This window comes from Entelurus aequoreus, linkage group LG21 (assembly GCF_033978785.1).
Source record: "Entelurus aequoreus isolate RoL-2023_Sb linkage group LG21, RoL_Eaeq_v1.1, whole genome shotgun sequence".
In the NCBI taxonomy this organism is placed as follows: Eukaryota; Metazoa; Chordata; class Actinopteri; order Syngnathiformes; family Syngnathidae; genus Entelurus; species Entelurus aequoreus.
The window spans coordinates 6,224,320-6,240,674 of record NC_084751.1 but is presented as its reverse complement, the minus strand read 5'-3'; the positions used below and the strand labels follow the sequence as shown (position 1 = coordinate 6,240,674).

Below are 16,355 nucleotides of genomic sequence, written 5' to 3'. Positions count from 1 at the left end.
GAAAGATGATGTCAGGTGTGTGTGAAAGATGATGTCAGGTGTGTGTGAAAGATGATGTCAGGTGTGTGTGAAAGATGATGTCAGGTGTGTGTGAAAGATGATGTCAGGTGTGTGTGAAAGATGATGTCAGGTGTGTGTGAAAGATGATGTCAGGTGTGTGTGAAAGATGATGTCAGGTGTGTGTGAAAGATGATGTCAGGTGTGTGAAAGATGATGTCAGGTGTGTGAAAGATGATGTCAGGTGTGTGTGAAAGATGATGTCAGGTGTGTGTGAAAGATGATGTCAGGTGTGTGTGAAAGGTGATGTCAGGTGTGTGAAAGATGATGTCAGGTGTGTGTGAAAGATGATGTCAGGTGTGTGAAAGATGATGTCAGGTGTGTGTGAAAGATGATGTCAGGTGTGTGTGAAAGATGATGTCAGGTGTGTGTGAAAGATGATATCAGGTGTGGGTGTGAAAGATGATGTCAGGTGTGTGTGAAAGATGATGTCAGGTGTGTGTGAAAGATGATGTCAGGTGTGTGTGAAAGATGATGTCAGGTGTGTGTGAAAGATGATGTCAGGTGTGTGTGAAAGATGATGTCAGGTGTGTGTGAAAGATGATGTCAGGTGTGTGTGAAAGATGATGTCAGGTGTGTGTGAAAGATGATGTCAGGTGTGTGTGAAAGATGATGTCAGGTGTGTGAAAGATGATGTCAGGTGTGTGAAAGATGATGTCAGGTGTGTGTGAAAGGTGATGTCAGGTGTGTGAAAGATGATGTCAGGTGTGTGTGAAAGATGATGTCAGGTGTGTGAAAGATGATGTCAGGTGTGTGTGAAAGATGATGTCAGGTGTGTGAAAGATGATGTCAGGTGTGTGTGAAAGATGATGTCAGGTGTGTGAAAGATGATGTCAGGTGTGTGTGAAAGATGATGTCAGGTGTGTGTGAAAGATGATGTCAGGTGTGTGAAAGATGATGTCAGGTGTGTGTGAAAGATGATGTCAGGTGTGTGTGAAAGATGATGTCAGGTGTGTGAAAGATGATGTCAGGTGTGTGAAAGATGATGTCAGGTGTGTGAAAGATGATGTCAGGTGTGTGAAAGATGATGTCAGGTGTGTGTGAAAGATGATGTCAGGTGTGTGTGAAAGATGATGTCAGGTGTGTGTGAAAGATGATGTCAGGTGTGTGAAAGATGATGTCAGGTGTGTGTGAAAGATGATGTCAGGTGTGTGAAAGATGATGTCAGGTGTGTGAAAGATGATGTCAGGTGTGTGAAAGATGATGTCAGGTGTGTGAAAGATGATGTCAGGTGTGTGTGAAAGATGATGTCAGGTGTGTGTGAAAGATGATGTCAGGTGTGTGTGAAAGATGATGTCAGGTGTGTGAAAGATGATGTCAGGTGTGTGTGAAAGATGATGTCAGGTGTGTGTGAAAGATGATGTCAGGTGTGTGTGAAAGATGATGTCAGGTGTGTGAAAGATGATGTCAGGTGTGTGAAAGATGATGTCAGGTGTGTGAAAGATGATGTCAGGTGTGTGTGAAAGATGATGTCAGGTGTGTGTGAAAGATGATGTCAGGTGTGTGTGAAAGATGATGTCAGGTGTGTGAAAGATGATGTCAGGTGTGTGTGAAAGATGATGTCAGGTGTGTGAAAGATGATGTCAGGTGTGTGTGAAAGATGATGTCAGGTGTGTGAAAGATGATGTCAGGTGTGTGTGAAAGATGATGTCAGGTGTGTGAAAGATGATGTCAGGTGTGTGTGAAAGATGATGTCAGGTGTGTGAAAGATGATGTCAGGTGTGGTGTCAAGTGAATAAAGTATTTATGTGAAAGTGAAAGTATCAGTCAGGTGGCGAGCTAACTTCCTGCCTTGAAGACAGCGAGCACGCTCACTGCAGACTCCACGCAGCCGTCAAAGTTGGAGTGGCTGAAGGCGTCGCCCGCGCACACCAGCAGGGGGCGCTCCAGGACGGTCATGTGACCCGGACAGTCCGCCACTGAGGTCAGCACCTGCAGGGAAGAGGCCAGGTCAAAGGTGAAATGCTGGAGCAGCCAGGGTGACCTTCCTCACCTGTGAGTACCTCCACTTGTGGCACTTGATGCTGATTGGCTGAGGCAGATTGGGGAGGAGCCTGTAGACTTCCCTCAAGACCATGGGCTCAACTTCCTCCTTCTCCTTTTCCAGGTGCTGCAGGCCAAAGGGAGCGCTGCTATGGACCACCAGGGCTGGACCCAGGGGGGCGTGGCCCTCTGGACGTGACAGTGGTGAGGTCTCCCCCGCATCTTCATCATCATCATCATCAGCGCTCCTCACCTGTGCCGCGTTTACGAGGCTCCACGGTGGCGTAGCAGATACACTCGCTGTTGTCACCCTGGTTGTTGTAGTAGCGCACGGCCCACGGCACCTTGATGTCCACGCCAGGTGGGAAGAAGAGCGCCAAGGCGAAGCGTGAAGAATACATCACTGCTTCTAACTGCGCCCTCTGCTGGACAGACAGCACTGACACACCCATTAGTTAACTAATACATCACTCCTAACTTGTATTAAAGTGAGACTATGTCATCAACATAAAGTGTGGCTATGTCATCAACATAAAGTGTGGCCATGTCATCAACATAAAGTGCGGCTATGTCATCAACATAAAGTGTGACTATGTCATCAACATAAAGTGTGGCTATGTCATCAACATAAAGTGTGGCTATGTCATCAACATAAAGTGCGGCTATGTCATCAACATAAAGTGTGACTATGTCATCAACATAAAGTGCGGCTATGTCATCAACATAAAGTGTGACTATGTCATCAACATAAAGTGTGGCTATGTCATCAACATAAAGTGCGGCTATGTCATCAACATAAAGTGTGGCTATGTCATCAACATAAAGTGCGGCTATGTCATCAACATAAAGTGTGGCTATGTCATCAACATAAAGTGTGGCTATGTCATCAACATAAAGTGCGGCTATGTCATCAACATAAAGTGTGACTATGTCATCAACATAAAGTGCGGCTATGTCATCAACATAAAGTGTGACTATGTCATCAACATAAAGTGTGGCTATGTCATCAGCATAAAGTGTGACTATGTCATCAACATAAAGTGCGGCTATGTCATCAACATAAAGTGTGACTATGTCATCAACATAAAGTGTGACTATGTCATCAACATAAAGTGTGACTATGTCATCAACATAAAGTGCGGCTATGTCATCAACATAAAGTGTGACTATGTCATCAACATAAAGTGTGACTATGTCATCAACATAAAGTGTGACTATGTCATCAACATAAAGTGTGACTATGTCATCAACATAAAGTGTGGCTATGTCATCAGCATAAAGTGTGACTATGTCATCAACATAAAGTGTGACTATGTCATCAACATAAAGTGTGACTATGTCATCAACATAAAGTGTGACTATGTCATCAACATAAAGTGTGACTATGTCATCAACATAAAGTGTGACTATGTCATCAACATAAAGTGTGGCTATGTCATCAGCATAAAGTGTGACTATGTCATTAGCATGTGACTTACGTTGTGGCAGGTCTCCTTGCAGCTGCAGTATTTGAGGTACAGGCATGGTCAGGATGACCGAGTCAAAGCGCTCACTGGCGCCATGCTTCCTGTGAACCTCCCATGATGCACCGCGGCGGTACAGGCCAGTCACATGATGCTCCAAGAACAAATCAGCTCCTAGAAATGATGACGCTGCAGTGACAGTTTGTCAGGAAAGTCACATGTCACTCACCTGACTCACACAGGAAGTGTTTGACCACACTGCTCATGCCCAGTGGTGCCACGTAGTTCTGACTCCCCTCTTGGTGTCGCAGTCCTTCTACCACACAGTCCAGAGGACGCAGCACCCCCGCACCCACCAGCTCTGTGTACAGGCTGACATATGTCCCATACTGATGTCAGATACACTATGTCCACTGATACCACACTGATGGCAGATAAATAAATAAATTAAAAAAAATAAACATTGATATAAATAAACATTGAGATACACTATGTCGAGTGATACCACACTGATGGCAGATACACTATGTCCACTGATACCACACTGATGGCAGATACACTATGTCCACTGATACCACACTGATGTCAGATACACTATGTCCACTGATACCACACTGATGGCAGATACACTATGTCGAGTGATACCACACTGATGGCAGATACACTATGTCGAGTGATACCACACTGATGGCAGATACACTATGTCGAGTGATACCACACTGATGGCAGATACACTTATGTCCACTGATACCACACTGATGGCAGATACACTATGTCCACTGATACCACAATGATGGCAGATACACTATGTCCACTGATACCACACTGATGGCAGATACACTATGTCCACTGATACCACACTGATGGCAGATACACTATGTCCACTGATACCACACTGATGGCAGATACACTATGTCCACTGATACCACACTGATGGCAGATACACTATGTCCACTGATACCACACTGATGGCAGATACACTATGTCCAGTGATAACACACTGATGGCAGATACACTACGTCGAGTGATACCACACTGATGGCAGATACACTATGTCGAGTGATACCACACTGATGGCAGATACACTATGTCGAGTGATACCACACTGATGGCAGATACACAGTGCAAAAGTCCAAAAGTATTGGAACAGTGAGTCCAATTTGTTTATTTTTGTTGTAGACTGAAAACATTTGGGTTTGACATGAAAAGATGAATATCCATTCATCCATTTTCTACAGCTGGTCCCTTTCAGGGTCACGGGGGTGCTGGAGCCTATCTCAGCTGCATTCGGGCAGAAGGCGGGGTACACCCTGGACAAGTCACCACCTCATCACAGGGCCAACACAGATAGACAACATTCACACACTAGGGCAAATTTAGTGTTGCCAATCAACCTATCCTCAGGTGCATGTCTTTGGAGGTGGGAGGGGCCTATCCCCAGGTGCATGTCTGGAGGTGGGAGGGGCCTATCCCCAGGTGCATGTCCTTGGAGGTGGGAGGGGCCTATCCCCAGGTGCATGTCTGGAGGTGGGAGGGGCCTATCCCCAGGTGCATGTCTGTGGAGGTAGAAGGGGCCTATCCACAGGTGCATGTCTGGAGGTGGGAGGGGCCTATCCCCAGGTGCATGTCTGTGGAGGTAGAAGGGGCCTATCCACAGGTGCATGTCTGTGGAGGTAGAAGGGGCCTATCCACAGGTGCATGTCTGTGGAGGTAGAAGGGGCCTATCCACAGGTGCATGTCTGTGGAGGTAGAAGGGGCCTATCCACAGGTGCATGTCTGGAGGTGGGAGGGGCCTATCCCCAGGTGCATGTCTGTGGAGGTAGAAGGGGCCTATCCACAGGTGCATGTCTGTGGAGGTAGAAGGGGCCTATCCACAGGTGCATGTCTGTGGAGGTAGAAGGGGCCTATCCACAGGTGCATGTCTGGAGGTGGGAGGGGCCTATCCCCAGGTGCATGTCTTTGGAGGTGGGAGGGGCCTATCCCCAGGTGCATGTCTTTGGAGGTGGGAGGGGCCTACCCCCATGGTGCATGTCTGTGGAGGTGGGAGGGGCCTATCCCCAGGTGCATGTCTTTGGAGGTGGGAGGGGCCTACCCCCATGGTGCATGTCTGTGGAGGTGGGAGGGGCCTATCCCCATGGTGCATGTCTGTGGAGGTGGGAGGGGCCTATCCCCAGGTGCATGTCTTTGGAGGTGGGAGGGGCCTACCCCCATGGTGCATGTCTGTGGAGGTGGGAGGGGCCTATCCCCAGGTGCATGTCTTTGGAGGTGGGAGGGGCCTACCCCCATGGTGCATGTCTGTGGAGGTGGGAGGGGCCTACCCCCATGGTGCATGTCTTTGGAGGTGGGAGGAAGCCGGAGTAGAACCCACACAGTCACGGGGAGAACATGCAAACTCCACACAGAAAGATCCCGAGCGCAGGATCGAACCCAGGATGTTCTTATTGTGAGGCAGACGCACTAACCCCTATTCCACCGTGCTGCCTAAGATGAATATGGGACATTTATTTCCAGGTATTTACATCTAGATCTGGGGCCGCATTTATCAAGCGTCTTAGAGTGCCATTTTACACTTAAGTCCTGAGAATTTGCGAAATTTAGTCCTACTCTCAAACTTAAGAATAAAAGCTATTTATCAACGTTTTGACTAGACGTGTTGACTATGACGTGTGCAATACTGGAGGTGACTATGACGTGTGCAATACTGGAGGTGACTATGACGTGTTGACTATGACGTGTGCAATACTGGAGGTGACTATGACGTGTTGACTATGACGTGTGCAATACTGGAGGTGACTATGACGTGTTGACTATGACGTGTGCAATACTGGAGGTGACTATGACGTGTTGACTATGACGTGTGCAATACTGCAGGGGACTATGACGTGTTGACTATGACGTGTTGACTATGACGTGTGCAATACTGGAGGTGACTATGACGTGTTGACTATGATGTGTGCAATACTGGAGGTGACTATGACGTGTTGACTATGACGTGTTGACTATGACGTGTGCAATACTGGAGGTGACTATGACGTGTTGACTATGACGTGTGCAATACTGGAGGTGACTATGACGTGTTGACTATGACGTGTGCAATACTGGAGGTGACTATGACGTGTTGACTATGACGTGTGCAATACTGGAGGTGACTATGACGTGTTGACTATGACGTGTGCAATACTGGAGGTGACTATGACGTGTTGACTATGACGTGTTGACTATGACGTGTGCAATACTGGAGGTGACTATGACGTGTTGACTATGACATGTTGACTATGACGTGTGCAATACTGGAGGTGACTATGACGTGTTGACTATGACGTGTGCAATACTGGAGGGGACTATGACGTGTTGACTATGACGTGTTGACTATGACGTGTGCAATACTGGAGGTGACTATGACGTGTTGACTATGATGTGTGCAATACTGGAGGTGACTATGACGTGTTGACTATGACGTGTTGACTATGACGTGTGCAATACTGGAGGTGACTATGACGTGTTGACTATGACGTGTGCAATACTGGAGGTGACTATGACGTGTTGACTATGACGTGTGCAATACTGGAGGTGACTATGACGTGTTGACTATGACGTGTGCAATACTGGAGGTGACTATGACGTGTTGACTATGACGTGTGCAATACTGGAGGTGACTATGACGTGTTGACTATGACGTGTTGACTATGACGTGTGCAATACTGGAGGTGACTATGACGTGTTGACTATGACGTGTGCAATACTGGAGGTGACTATGACGTGTTGACTATGACGTGTGCAATACTGGAGGTGACTATGACGTGTTGACTATGACGTGTGCAATACTGGAGGTGACTATGACGTGTTGACTATGACGTGTTGACTATGACGTGTGCAATACTGGAGGTGACTATGACGTGTTGACTATGACGTGTGCAATACTGGAGGTGACTATGACGTGTTGACTATGACGTGTGCAATACTGGAGGTGACTATGACGTTTTGACTATGACGTGTGCAATACTGGAGGTGACTATGACGTGTTGACTATGACGTGTGCAATACTGGAGGTGACTATGACGTGTTGACTATGACGTGTGCAATACTGGAGGTGACTATGACGTGTTGACTATGACGTGTGCAATACTGGAGGTGACTATGACGTGTTGACTATGACGTGTGCAATACTGGAGGTGACTATGACGTGTTGACTATGACGTGTGCAATACTGGAGGTGACTATGACGTGTTGACTATGACGTGTGCAATACTGGAGGTGACTATGACGTGTTGACTATGACGTGTGCAATACTGGAGGTGACTATGACGTGTTGACTATGACGTGTGCAATACTGGAGGTGACTATGACGTGTTGACTATGACGTGTTGACTATGACGTGTGCAATACTGGAGGTGACTATGACGTGTTGACTATGACGTGTGCAATACTGGAGGTGACTATGACGTGTTGACTGTGACGTGTGCAATACTGGAGGTGACTATGACGTGTTGACTATGACGTGTGCAATACTGGAGGTGACTATGACGTGTTGACTATGACGTGTGCAATACTGGAGGTGACTATGACGTGTTGACTATGACGTGTGCAATACTGGAGGTGACTATGACGTGTTGACTATGACGTGTGCAATACTGGAGGTGACTATGACGTGTTGACTATGACGTGTGCAATACTGGAGGTGACTATGACGTGTTGACTGACGTGTGCAATACTGGAGGTGACTATGACGTGTTGACTATGACGTGTTGACTATGACGTGTGCAATACTGGAGGGGACTATGACGTGTTGACTATGACGTGTGCAATACTGGAGGTGACTATGACGTGTTGACTATGACGTGTGCAATACTGGAGGTGACTATGACGTGTTGACTATGACGTGTGCAATACTGGAGGTGACTATGACGTGTTGACTATGACGTGTGCAATACTGGAGGTGACTATGACGTGTTGACTATGACGTGTGCAATACTGGAGGTGACTATGACGTGTTGACTATGACGTGTGCAATACTGGAGGGGACTATGACGTGTTGACTATGACGTGTGCAATACTGGAGGTGACTATGACGTGTTGACTATGACGTGTGCAATACTGGAGGTGACTATGACGTGTTGACTATGACGTGTGCAATACTGGAGGTGACTATGACGTGTTGACTATGACGTGTGCAATACTGGAGGTGACTATGACGTGTTGACTATGACGTGTGCAATACTGGAGGTGACTATGACGTGTTGACTATGACGTGTTGACTATGACGTGTGCAATACTGGAGGTGACTATGACGTGTTGACTATGACGTGTGCAATACTGGAGGTGACTATGACGTGTTGACTATGACGTGTGCAATACTGGAGGTGACTATGACGTGTTGACTATGACGTGTGCAATACTGGAGGTGACTATGACGTGTTGACTATGACGTGTGCAATACTGGAGGTGACTATGACGTGTTGACTATGACGTGTGCAATACTGGAGGTGACTATGACGTGTTGACTATGACGTGTGCAATACTGGAGGTGACTATGACGTGTTGACTATGACGTGTGCAATACTGGAGGTGACTATGACGTGTTGACTATGACGTGTGCAATACTGGAGGTGACTATGACGTGTTGACTATGACGTGTGCAATACTGGAGGTGACTATGACGTGTTGACTATGACGTGTGCAATACTGGAGGTGACTATGACGTGTTGACTATGACGTGTGCAATACTGGAGGTGACTATGACGTGTTGACTATGACGTGTGCAATACTGGAGGTGACTATGACGTGTTGACTATGACGTGTTGACTATGACGTGTGCAATACTGGAGGTGACTATGACGTGTTGACTATGACGTGTGCAATACTGGAGGTGACTATGACGTGTTGACTGTGACGTGTGCAATACTGGAGGTGACTATGACGTGTTGACTATGACGTGTGCAATACTGGAGGTGACTATGACGTGTTGACTATGACGTGTGCAATACTGGAGGTGACTATGACGTGTTGACTATGACGTGTGCAATACTGGAGGTGACTATGACGTGTTGACTATGACGTGTGCAATACTGGAGGTGACTATGACGTGTTGACTATGACGTGTGCAATACTGGAGGTGACTATGACGTGTTGACTGACGTGTGCAATACTGGAGGTGACTATGACGTGTTGACTATGACGTGTTGACTATGACGTGTGCAATACTGGAGGTGACTATGACGTGTTGACTATGACGTGTTGACTATGACGTGTGCAATACTGGAGGGGACTATGACGTGTTGACTATGACGTGTGCAATACTGGAGGTGACTATGACGTGTTGACTATGACGTGTGCAATACTGGAGGTGACTATGACGTGTTGACTATGACGTGTGCAATACTGGAGGTGACTATGACGTGTTGACTATGACGTGTGCAATACTGGAGGTGACTATGACGTGTTGACTATGACGTGTGCAATACTGGAGGTGACTATGACGTGTTGACTATGACGTGTGCAATACTGGAGGGGACTATGACGTGTTGACTATGACGTGTGCAATACTGGAGGTGACTATGACGTGTTGACTATGACGTGTGCAATACTGGAGGGGACTATGACGTGTTGACTATGACGTGTGCAATACTGGAGGTGACTATGACGTGTTGACTATGACGTGTGCAATACTGGAGGTGACTATGACGTGTTGACTATGACGTGTGCAACGAGGAGGAGCCTGTGTTGGAGGAGAAGACAAGGAGGAGGAGTCTGTGTTGGAGGAGAAGACAAGGAGGAGGAGTCTGTGTTGGAGGAGAAGACTAGGAGGAGGAGTCTGTGTTGGAGGAGAACACAGAGAGGGAGGAGCCTATGTCGGGGGCACCGAGAGGGAGGAGCCTATGTCGGGGGCACTGAGAGGGAGGAGCCTATGTCGGGGGCACTGAGAGGGAGGAGCCTATGTCGGGGGCACTGAGAGGGAGGAGCCTATGTCGGGGGCACAATACAGGAGCACTTAAAAAGAGGCCGACTGCAGGCAGGCTGAGTGAGTAAAAGGCTCTTAAAGTCATTCTAGTTAGTATGTCATAACAATGTGAAGTTTCTTAAAGTCATTCTAGTTAGTATGTCATAACAATGTGAAGTTTCTTAAAGTCATTCTAGTTAGTATGTCATAACAATGTGAAGTTTCTTAAAGTCATTCTAGTTAGTATGTCATAACAATGTGAAGTTTCTTAAAGTCATTCTAGTTAGTATGTCATAACAATGTGAAGTTTCTTAAAGTCATTCTAGTTAGTATGTCATAACAATGTGAAGTTTCTTAAAGTCATTCTAGTTAGTATGTCATAACAATGTGAAGTTTCTTAAAGTCATTCTAGTTAGTATGTCATAACAATGTGAAGTTTCGTAAAGGCATTCTAGTTAGTATGTCATAACAATGTGATGTTTCTTAAAGTCATTCTAGTTAGTATGTCATAACAATGTGAAGTTTCGTAAAGTCATTCTAGTTAGTATGTCATAACAATGTGAAGTTTCTTAAAGTCATTCTAGTTAGTATGTCATAACAATGTGAAGTTTCTTAAAGTCATTCTAGTTAGTATGTCATAACAATGTGAAGTTTCTTAAAGTCATTCTAGTTAGTATGTCATAACAATGTGAAGTTTCTTAAAGTCATTCTAGTTAGTATGTCATAACAATGTGAAGTTTCTTAAAGTCATTCTAGTTAGTATGTCATAACAATGTGAAGTTTCTTAAAGTCATTCTAGTTAGTATGTCATAACAATGTGAAGTTTCTTAAAGTCATTCTAGTTAGTATGTCATAACAATGTGAAGTTTCTTAAAGTCATTCTAGTTAGTATGTCATAACAATGTGAAGTTTCTTAAAGTCATTCTAGTTAGTATGTCATAACAATGTGAAGTTTCTTAAAGTCATTCTAGTTAGTATGTCATAACAATGTGAAGTTTCGTAAAGGCATTCTAGTTAGTATGTCATAACAATGTGAAGTTTCTTAAAGTCATTCTAGTTAGTATGTCATAACAATGTGAAGTTTCTTAAAGTCATTCTAGTTAGTATGTCATAACAATGTGAAGTTTCTTAAAGTCATTCTAGTTAGTATGTCATAACAATGTGAAGTTTCTTAAAGTCATTCTAGTTAGTATGTCATAACAATGTGAAGTTTCTTAAAGTCATTCTAGTTAGTATGTCATAACAATGTGAAGTTTCTTAAAGTCATTCTAGTTAGTATGTCATAACAATGTGAAGTTTCTTAAAGTCATTCTAGTTAGTATGTCATAACAATGTGAAGTTTCGTAAAGGCATTCTAGTTAGTATGTCATAACAATGTGATGTTTCTTAAAGTCATTCTAGTTAGTATGTCATAACAATGTGAAGTTTCGTAAAGTCATTCTAGTTAGTATGTCATAACAATGTGAAGTTTCTTAAAGTCATTCTAGTTAGTATGTCATAACAATGTGAAGTTTCTTAAAGTCATTCTAGTTAGTATGTCATAACAATGTGAAGTTTCTTAAAGTCATTCTAGTTAGTATGTCATAACAATGTGAAGTTTCTTAAAGTCATTCTAGTTAGTATGTCATAACAATGTGAAGTTTCTTAAAGTCATTCTAGTTAGTATGTCATAACAATGTGAAGTTTCTTAAAGTCATTCTAGTTAGTATGTCATAACAATGTGAAGTTTCTTAAAGTCATTCTAGTTAGTATGTCATAACAATGTGAAGTTTCTTAAAGTCATTCTAGTTAGTATGTCATAACAATGTGAAGTTTCTTAAAGTCATTCTAGTTAGTATGTCATAACAATGTGAAGTTTCTTAAAGTCATTCTAGTTAGTATGTCATAACAATGTGAAGTTTCTTAAAGTCATTCTAGTTAGTATGTCATAACAATGTGAAGTTTCTTAAAGTCATTCTAGTTAGTATGTCATAACAATGTGAAGTTTCTTAAAGTCATTCTAGTTAGTATGTCATAACAATGTGATGTTTCTTAAAGTCATTCTAGTTAGTATGTCATAACAATGTGAAGTTTCGTAAAGTCATTCTAGTTAGTATGTCATAACAATGTGAAGTTTCTTAAAGTCATTCTAGTTAGTATGTCATAACAATGTGATGTTTCTTAAAGTCATTCTAGTTAGTATGTCATAACAATGTGAAGTTTCTTAAAGTCATTCTAGTTAGTATGTCATAACAATGTGAAGTTTCGTAAAGGCATTCTAGTTAGTATGTCATAACAATGTGATGTTTCTTAAAGTCATTCTAGTTAGTATGTCATAACAATGTGAAGTTTCGTAAAGTCATTCTAGTTAGTATGTCATAACAATGTGAAGTTTCTTAAAGTCATTCTAGTTAGTATGTCATAACAATGTGATGTTTCTTAAAGTCATTCTAGTTAGTATGTCATAACAATGTGAAGTTTCTTAAAGTCATTCTAGTTAGTATGTCATAACAATGTGAAGTTTCTTAAAGTCATTCTAGTTAGTATGTCATAACAATGTGAAGTTTCTTAAAGTCATTCTAGTTAGTATGTCATAACAATGTGATGTTTCTTAAAGTCATTCTAGTTAGTATGTCATAACAATGTGATGTTTCTTAAAGTCATTCTAGTTAGTATGTCATAACAATGTGAAGTTTCTTAAAGTCATTCTAGTTAGTATGTCATAACAATGTGAAGTTTCTTAAAGTCATTCTAGTTAGTATGTCATAACAATGTGATGTTTCTTAAAGTCATTCTAGTTAGTATGTCATAACAATGTGAAGTTTGTACATACATGAAGATATATGTTTGGACAGTTCATTCATCAAATGTGTTGACCCAGCACACTAAAAAGATCCTGACATTGAAGACATAAGGTTTGGTGCATCATGATACACCTTGGTATGGGCTGTAATATCACGATGGTATAGTGAGTAAACCTTCATTAGGGACAACCCAGGTCAAAGTTCTAGAATGTTATATGCAGAGACAAATGTGTCCTACCTGTGGTGAGACTGAGCATATTCATGTGTGGCCGTGATGTACTGCGCTCCTATGTCCGCCGAGTGAGACTGGGAGTCAGGAGGACGAGACGTGCACATCCTTCCACCTACACACACACACAAACAGACACACACACACACACACACACACAGACACAGACACACACACACACAGACACACACACACAGACACAGACACAGACACACACACACACACACACACACACACACACACACACACACACACACACACACACACACACACACACACACACACACACACACACACAAGGCATTTGATAAGTGGACAGCTACAGACTACACAAGTAGTGGTCCATATTCAACTCTTCTTGATTGTTTACAAAACTAAGCCACGCAAAACTACGCTAGCTAAACAAAACTAAGCCACGCAAAACTACGCTAGCTAAACAAAACTAAGCCCAGCAAAACTACGCTAGCTAAACAAGACTAAGCCAAGTTAAACTAAGCTATACTTAAGTAAACCAAACTAAGCTAAGCTAAGCTAAGCTACATGACAAGTGACGGACATGAAGAGTTTCTCACCAGAACCTCTGGCCTTGTCCCAGACCACAATGTGGACTTTGTTGTCCATGTTCCTCCGCAGCAGACACGCACACAGACTACCTGTCAGACCCGCTCCCACGATCAGAACCCGGGACATGTTGAAGTCTCCAGTCAGGCACAGCGAAGACACTCTCACCGGAAGTGACGTTTTCTGCTTCCGCTGGGTCAGAGTTGAAGCGAGAGCGACATCAAAGTCTCCTCTACAAGTACAACCATACTTGTATTTCTCCTTAAGTGTCCTCTACAAGTACAACCATACTTGTATTTCTCCTTAAGTCTCCTCTACAAGTACAACCATACTTGTATTTCTCCTTAAGTCTCCTCTACAAGTACAACCATACTTGTATTTCTCCTTAAGTCTCCTCTACAAGTACAACCATACTTGTATTTCTCCTTAAGTCTCCTCTACAAGTACAACCATACTTGTATTTCTCCTTAAGTCTCCTCTACAAGTACAAGCATACTTGTATTTCTCCTTAAGTGTCCTCTACAAGCACTAGTATTTCTCCTTATGCCATGTCACTATGCATCATAACTTCATCATTTATTCTTTTACAACCATTTTTCAAACACCTTTATTTATAAAGTTCAACATTTACAAACAAACATGGAAAAAAAAAATCATCGTTTTAAACTGTGTCCTTTGGCCGACGTGACACCTCACGTGACGTCACATCCGGAGTCACATGGTCTAAAGTCGGCTGAGCCAAGATTCCGGTGAGTACACGAGCTGCGTAAAACTACACAACTTAATCTTTAATCACACGCAAATTGTCGTGTTTTTGTGTCACAAAACTGCTGTTGAACGCTTCTTGTTTTCACCTACCATCAATTGATGAACGTGGACCCCGACCTTAAACTAGTTCAACAATTTATTGGGGTGTTACCATTTAGTGGTCAATTGTAGGGAATATGTACTGTACTGTGTAATCTACTAATACAATAGAATATGTACTGTACTGTGTAATCTACTAATACAATAGAATATGTACTGTACTGTGTAATCTACTAATACAATAGAATATGTACTGTACTGTGTAATCTACTAATACAATAGAATATGTACTGTACTGTGTAATCTACTAATACAATAGAATATGTACTGTACTGTGTAATCTACTAATACAATAGAATATGTACTGTACTGTGTAATCTACTAATAAAAGTTTCAACCAATCAAAAAAAACCTTTGACCTCCGTGATCAGACACATTTTTTGTTTTGGAGCTGACTTCCGGTTGATGAAGAGACCTGGGATTTGAACAATAGCAACACGTTGAAATATGTGTGTGTGTGTGTGTGTGTGTGTGTGTGTGTGTGTGCAGACACCATGCAGAGTTTGCTATGTTTGATGCTGCTGTCGGCTGTGGGCGTGGCTAAAACATCACCTTTTACCGCACCGCCGCCATTGGACCCTGAAGTCCATATGAACATTGTGAGGACAACATTCTGCTGCAGGTTGCCATGGTTACTGTGTCAGCAACACCCCAGTGTGTGTGTGTGTGTGAGCAGACAGAGATCATCAGGAGGTGGGGCTACCCGGCGGAGGAGCACCAGGTGCTGACGGAGGACGGCTACATCCTGATGGTCAACAGGATTCCTGGAGGGCTGAAAAAGACACAAGGTGAGGTCAGGTGTGATGTCATCAGTCTACTGCTCATCACACAAGGTGAGGTCAGGTGTGATGTCATCAGTCTACTGCTCATCACACAAGGTGAGGTCAGGTGTGATGTCATCAGTCTACTGCTCATCACACAAGGTGAGGTCAGGTGTGATGTCATCAGTCTAGGTCAGGTGTGATGTCATCAGTCTACTGCTCATCACACAAGGTGAGGTCAGGTGTGATGTCATCAGTCTACTGCTCATCACACAAGGTGAGGTCAGGTGTGATGTCATCAGTCTAGGTCAGGTGTGATGTCATCAGTCTACTGCAGTGGTCCCCAACCACCGGGCCGCGGCGATTGGTACCATTATTTTTTTTATTTTTTAAAAAATTAAATCAACATAGAAAAACACATTTTATAAATGATATATCAATGTAGATCAATACAGTCTGCAGGGATACAGCCCGTAAGCACACATGATTGTATTTCTTTATGAAAAAAAAAAAAAAAAAAAAGTTTTTTAAATTTGAGCGATGCAGCAGCTAGCAGCTAGCTACATGCTGAGTGAGATGGTTGCTAGAAAGAAAGAAAGCAAACAAAAAGAGCGATGCAGCAGCTAGCAGCTAGCTACATGCTGAGTGAGATGGTTGCTAGAAAGAAAGAAAGCAAACAAAAAGAGCGATGCAGCAGCCAGCAGCTAGCTACAT

General features: G+C 43.3%; 2 protein-coding genes across 3 annotated transcripts in view; one reads left to right on the top strand and one right to left on the bottom strand.

Annotated features, from left to right (window-relative positions):
* Positions 1 to 85: 85 nt before the first annotated feature.
* LOC133638219 (renalase-like) lies at positions 86 to 14,193 on the bottom strand. Of its 2 annotated transcripts, none has more exons than XM_062030592.1 (7): positions 14,025 to 14,193; positions 13,462 to 13,567; positions 3,733 to 3,875; positions 3,519 to 3,677; positions 2,294 to 2,479; positions 2,051 to 2,229; positions 86 to 1,989 (listed from the first exon to the last, which is right to left on the bottom strand). In XM_062030592.1, exons 1-7 carry the CDS (start codon positions 14,140 to 14,142, stop codon positions 1,837 to 1,839), a joined length of 1,044 nt encoding a protein of 347 aa, XP_061886576.1. In that variant the 5' UTR covers positions 14,143 to 14,193; the 3' UTR covers positions 86 to 1,836. The 2 variants fall into 2 exon arrangements, with proteins under 2 accessions (XP_061886576.1, XP_061886577.1); XM_062030593.1 differs by having other exon boundaries at positions 1,849 to 1,989; positions 2,061 to 2,229.
* Positions 14,194 to 14,665: 472 nt separating this feature from the next.
* The window catches only part of LOC133638852 (lysosomal acid lipase/cholesteryl ester hydrolase-like), a 10,996-nt gene continuing 9,306 nt past the window's right edge, over positions 14,666 to 16,355 (top strand). The window contains exons 1-3 of the mRNA XM_062031847.1: positions 14,666 to 14,762; positions 15,370 to 15,479; positions 15,557 to 15,668. Of these exons, the coding sequence (XP_061887831.1) occupies positions 15,375 to 15,479; positions 15,557 to 15,668 (217 nt within the window). The 5' untranslated portion in view covers positions 14,666 to 14,762; positions 15,370 to 15,374. The remainder of the gene's footprint in view (positions 14,763 to 15,369; positions 15,480 to 15,556; positions 15,669 to 16,355) is intronic.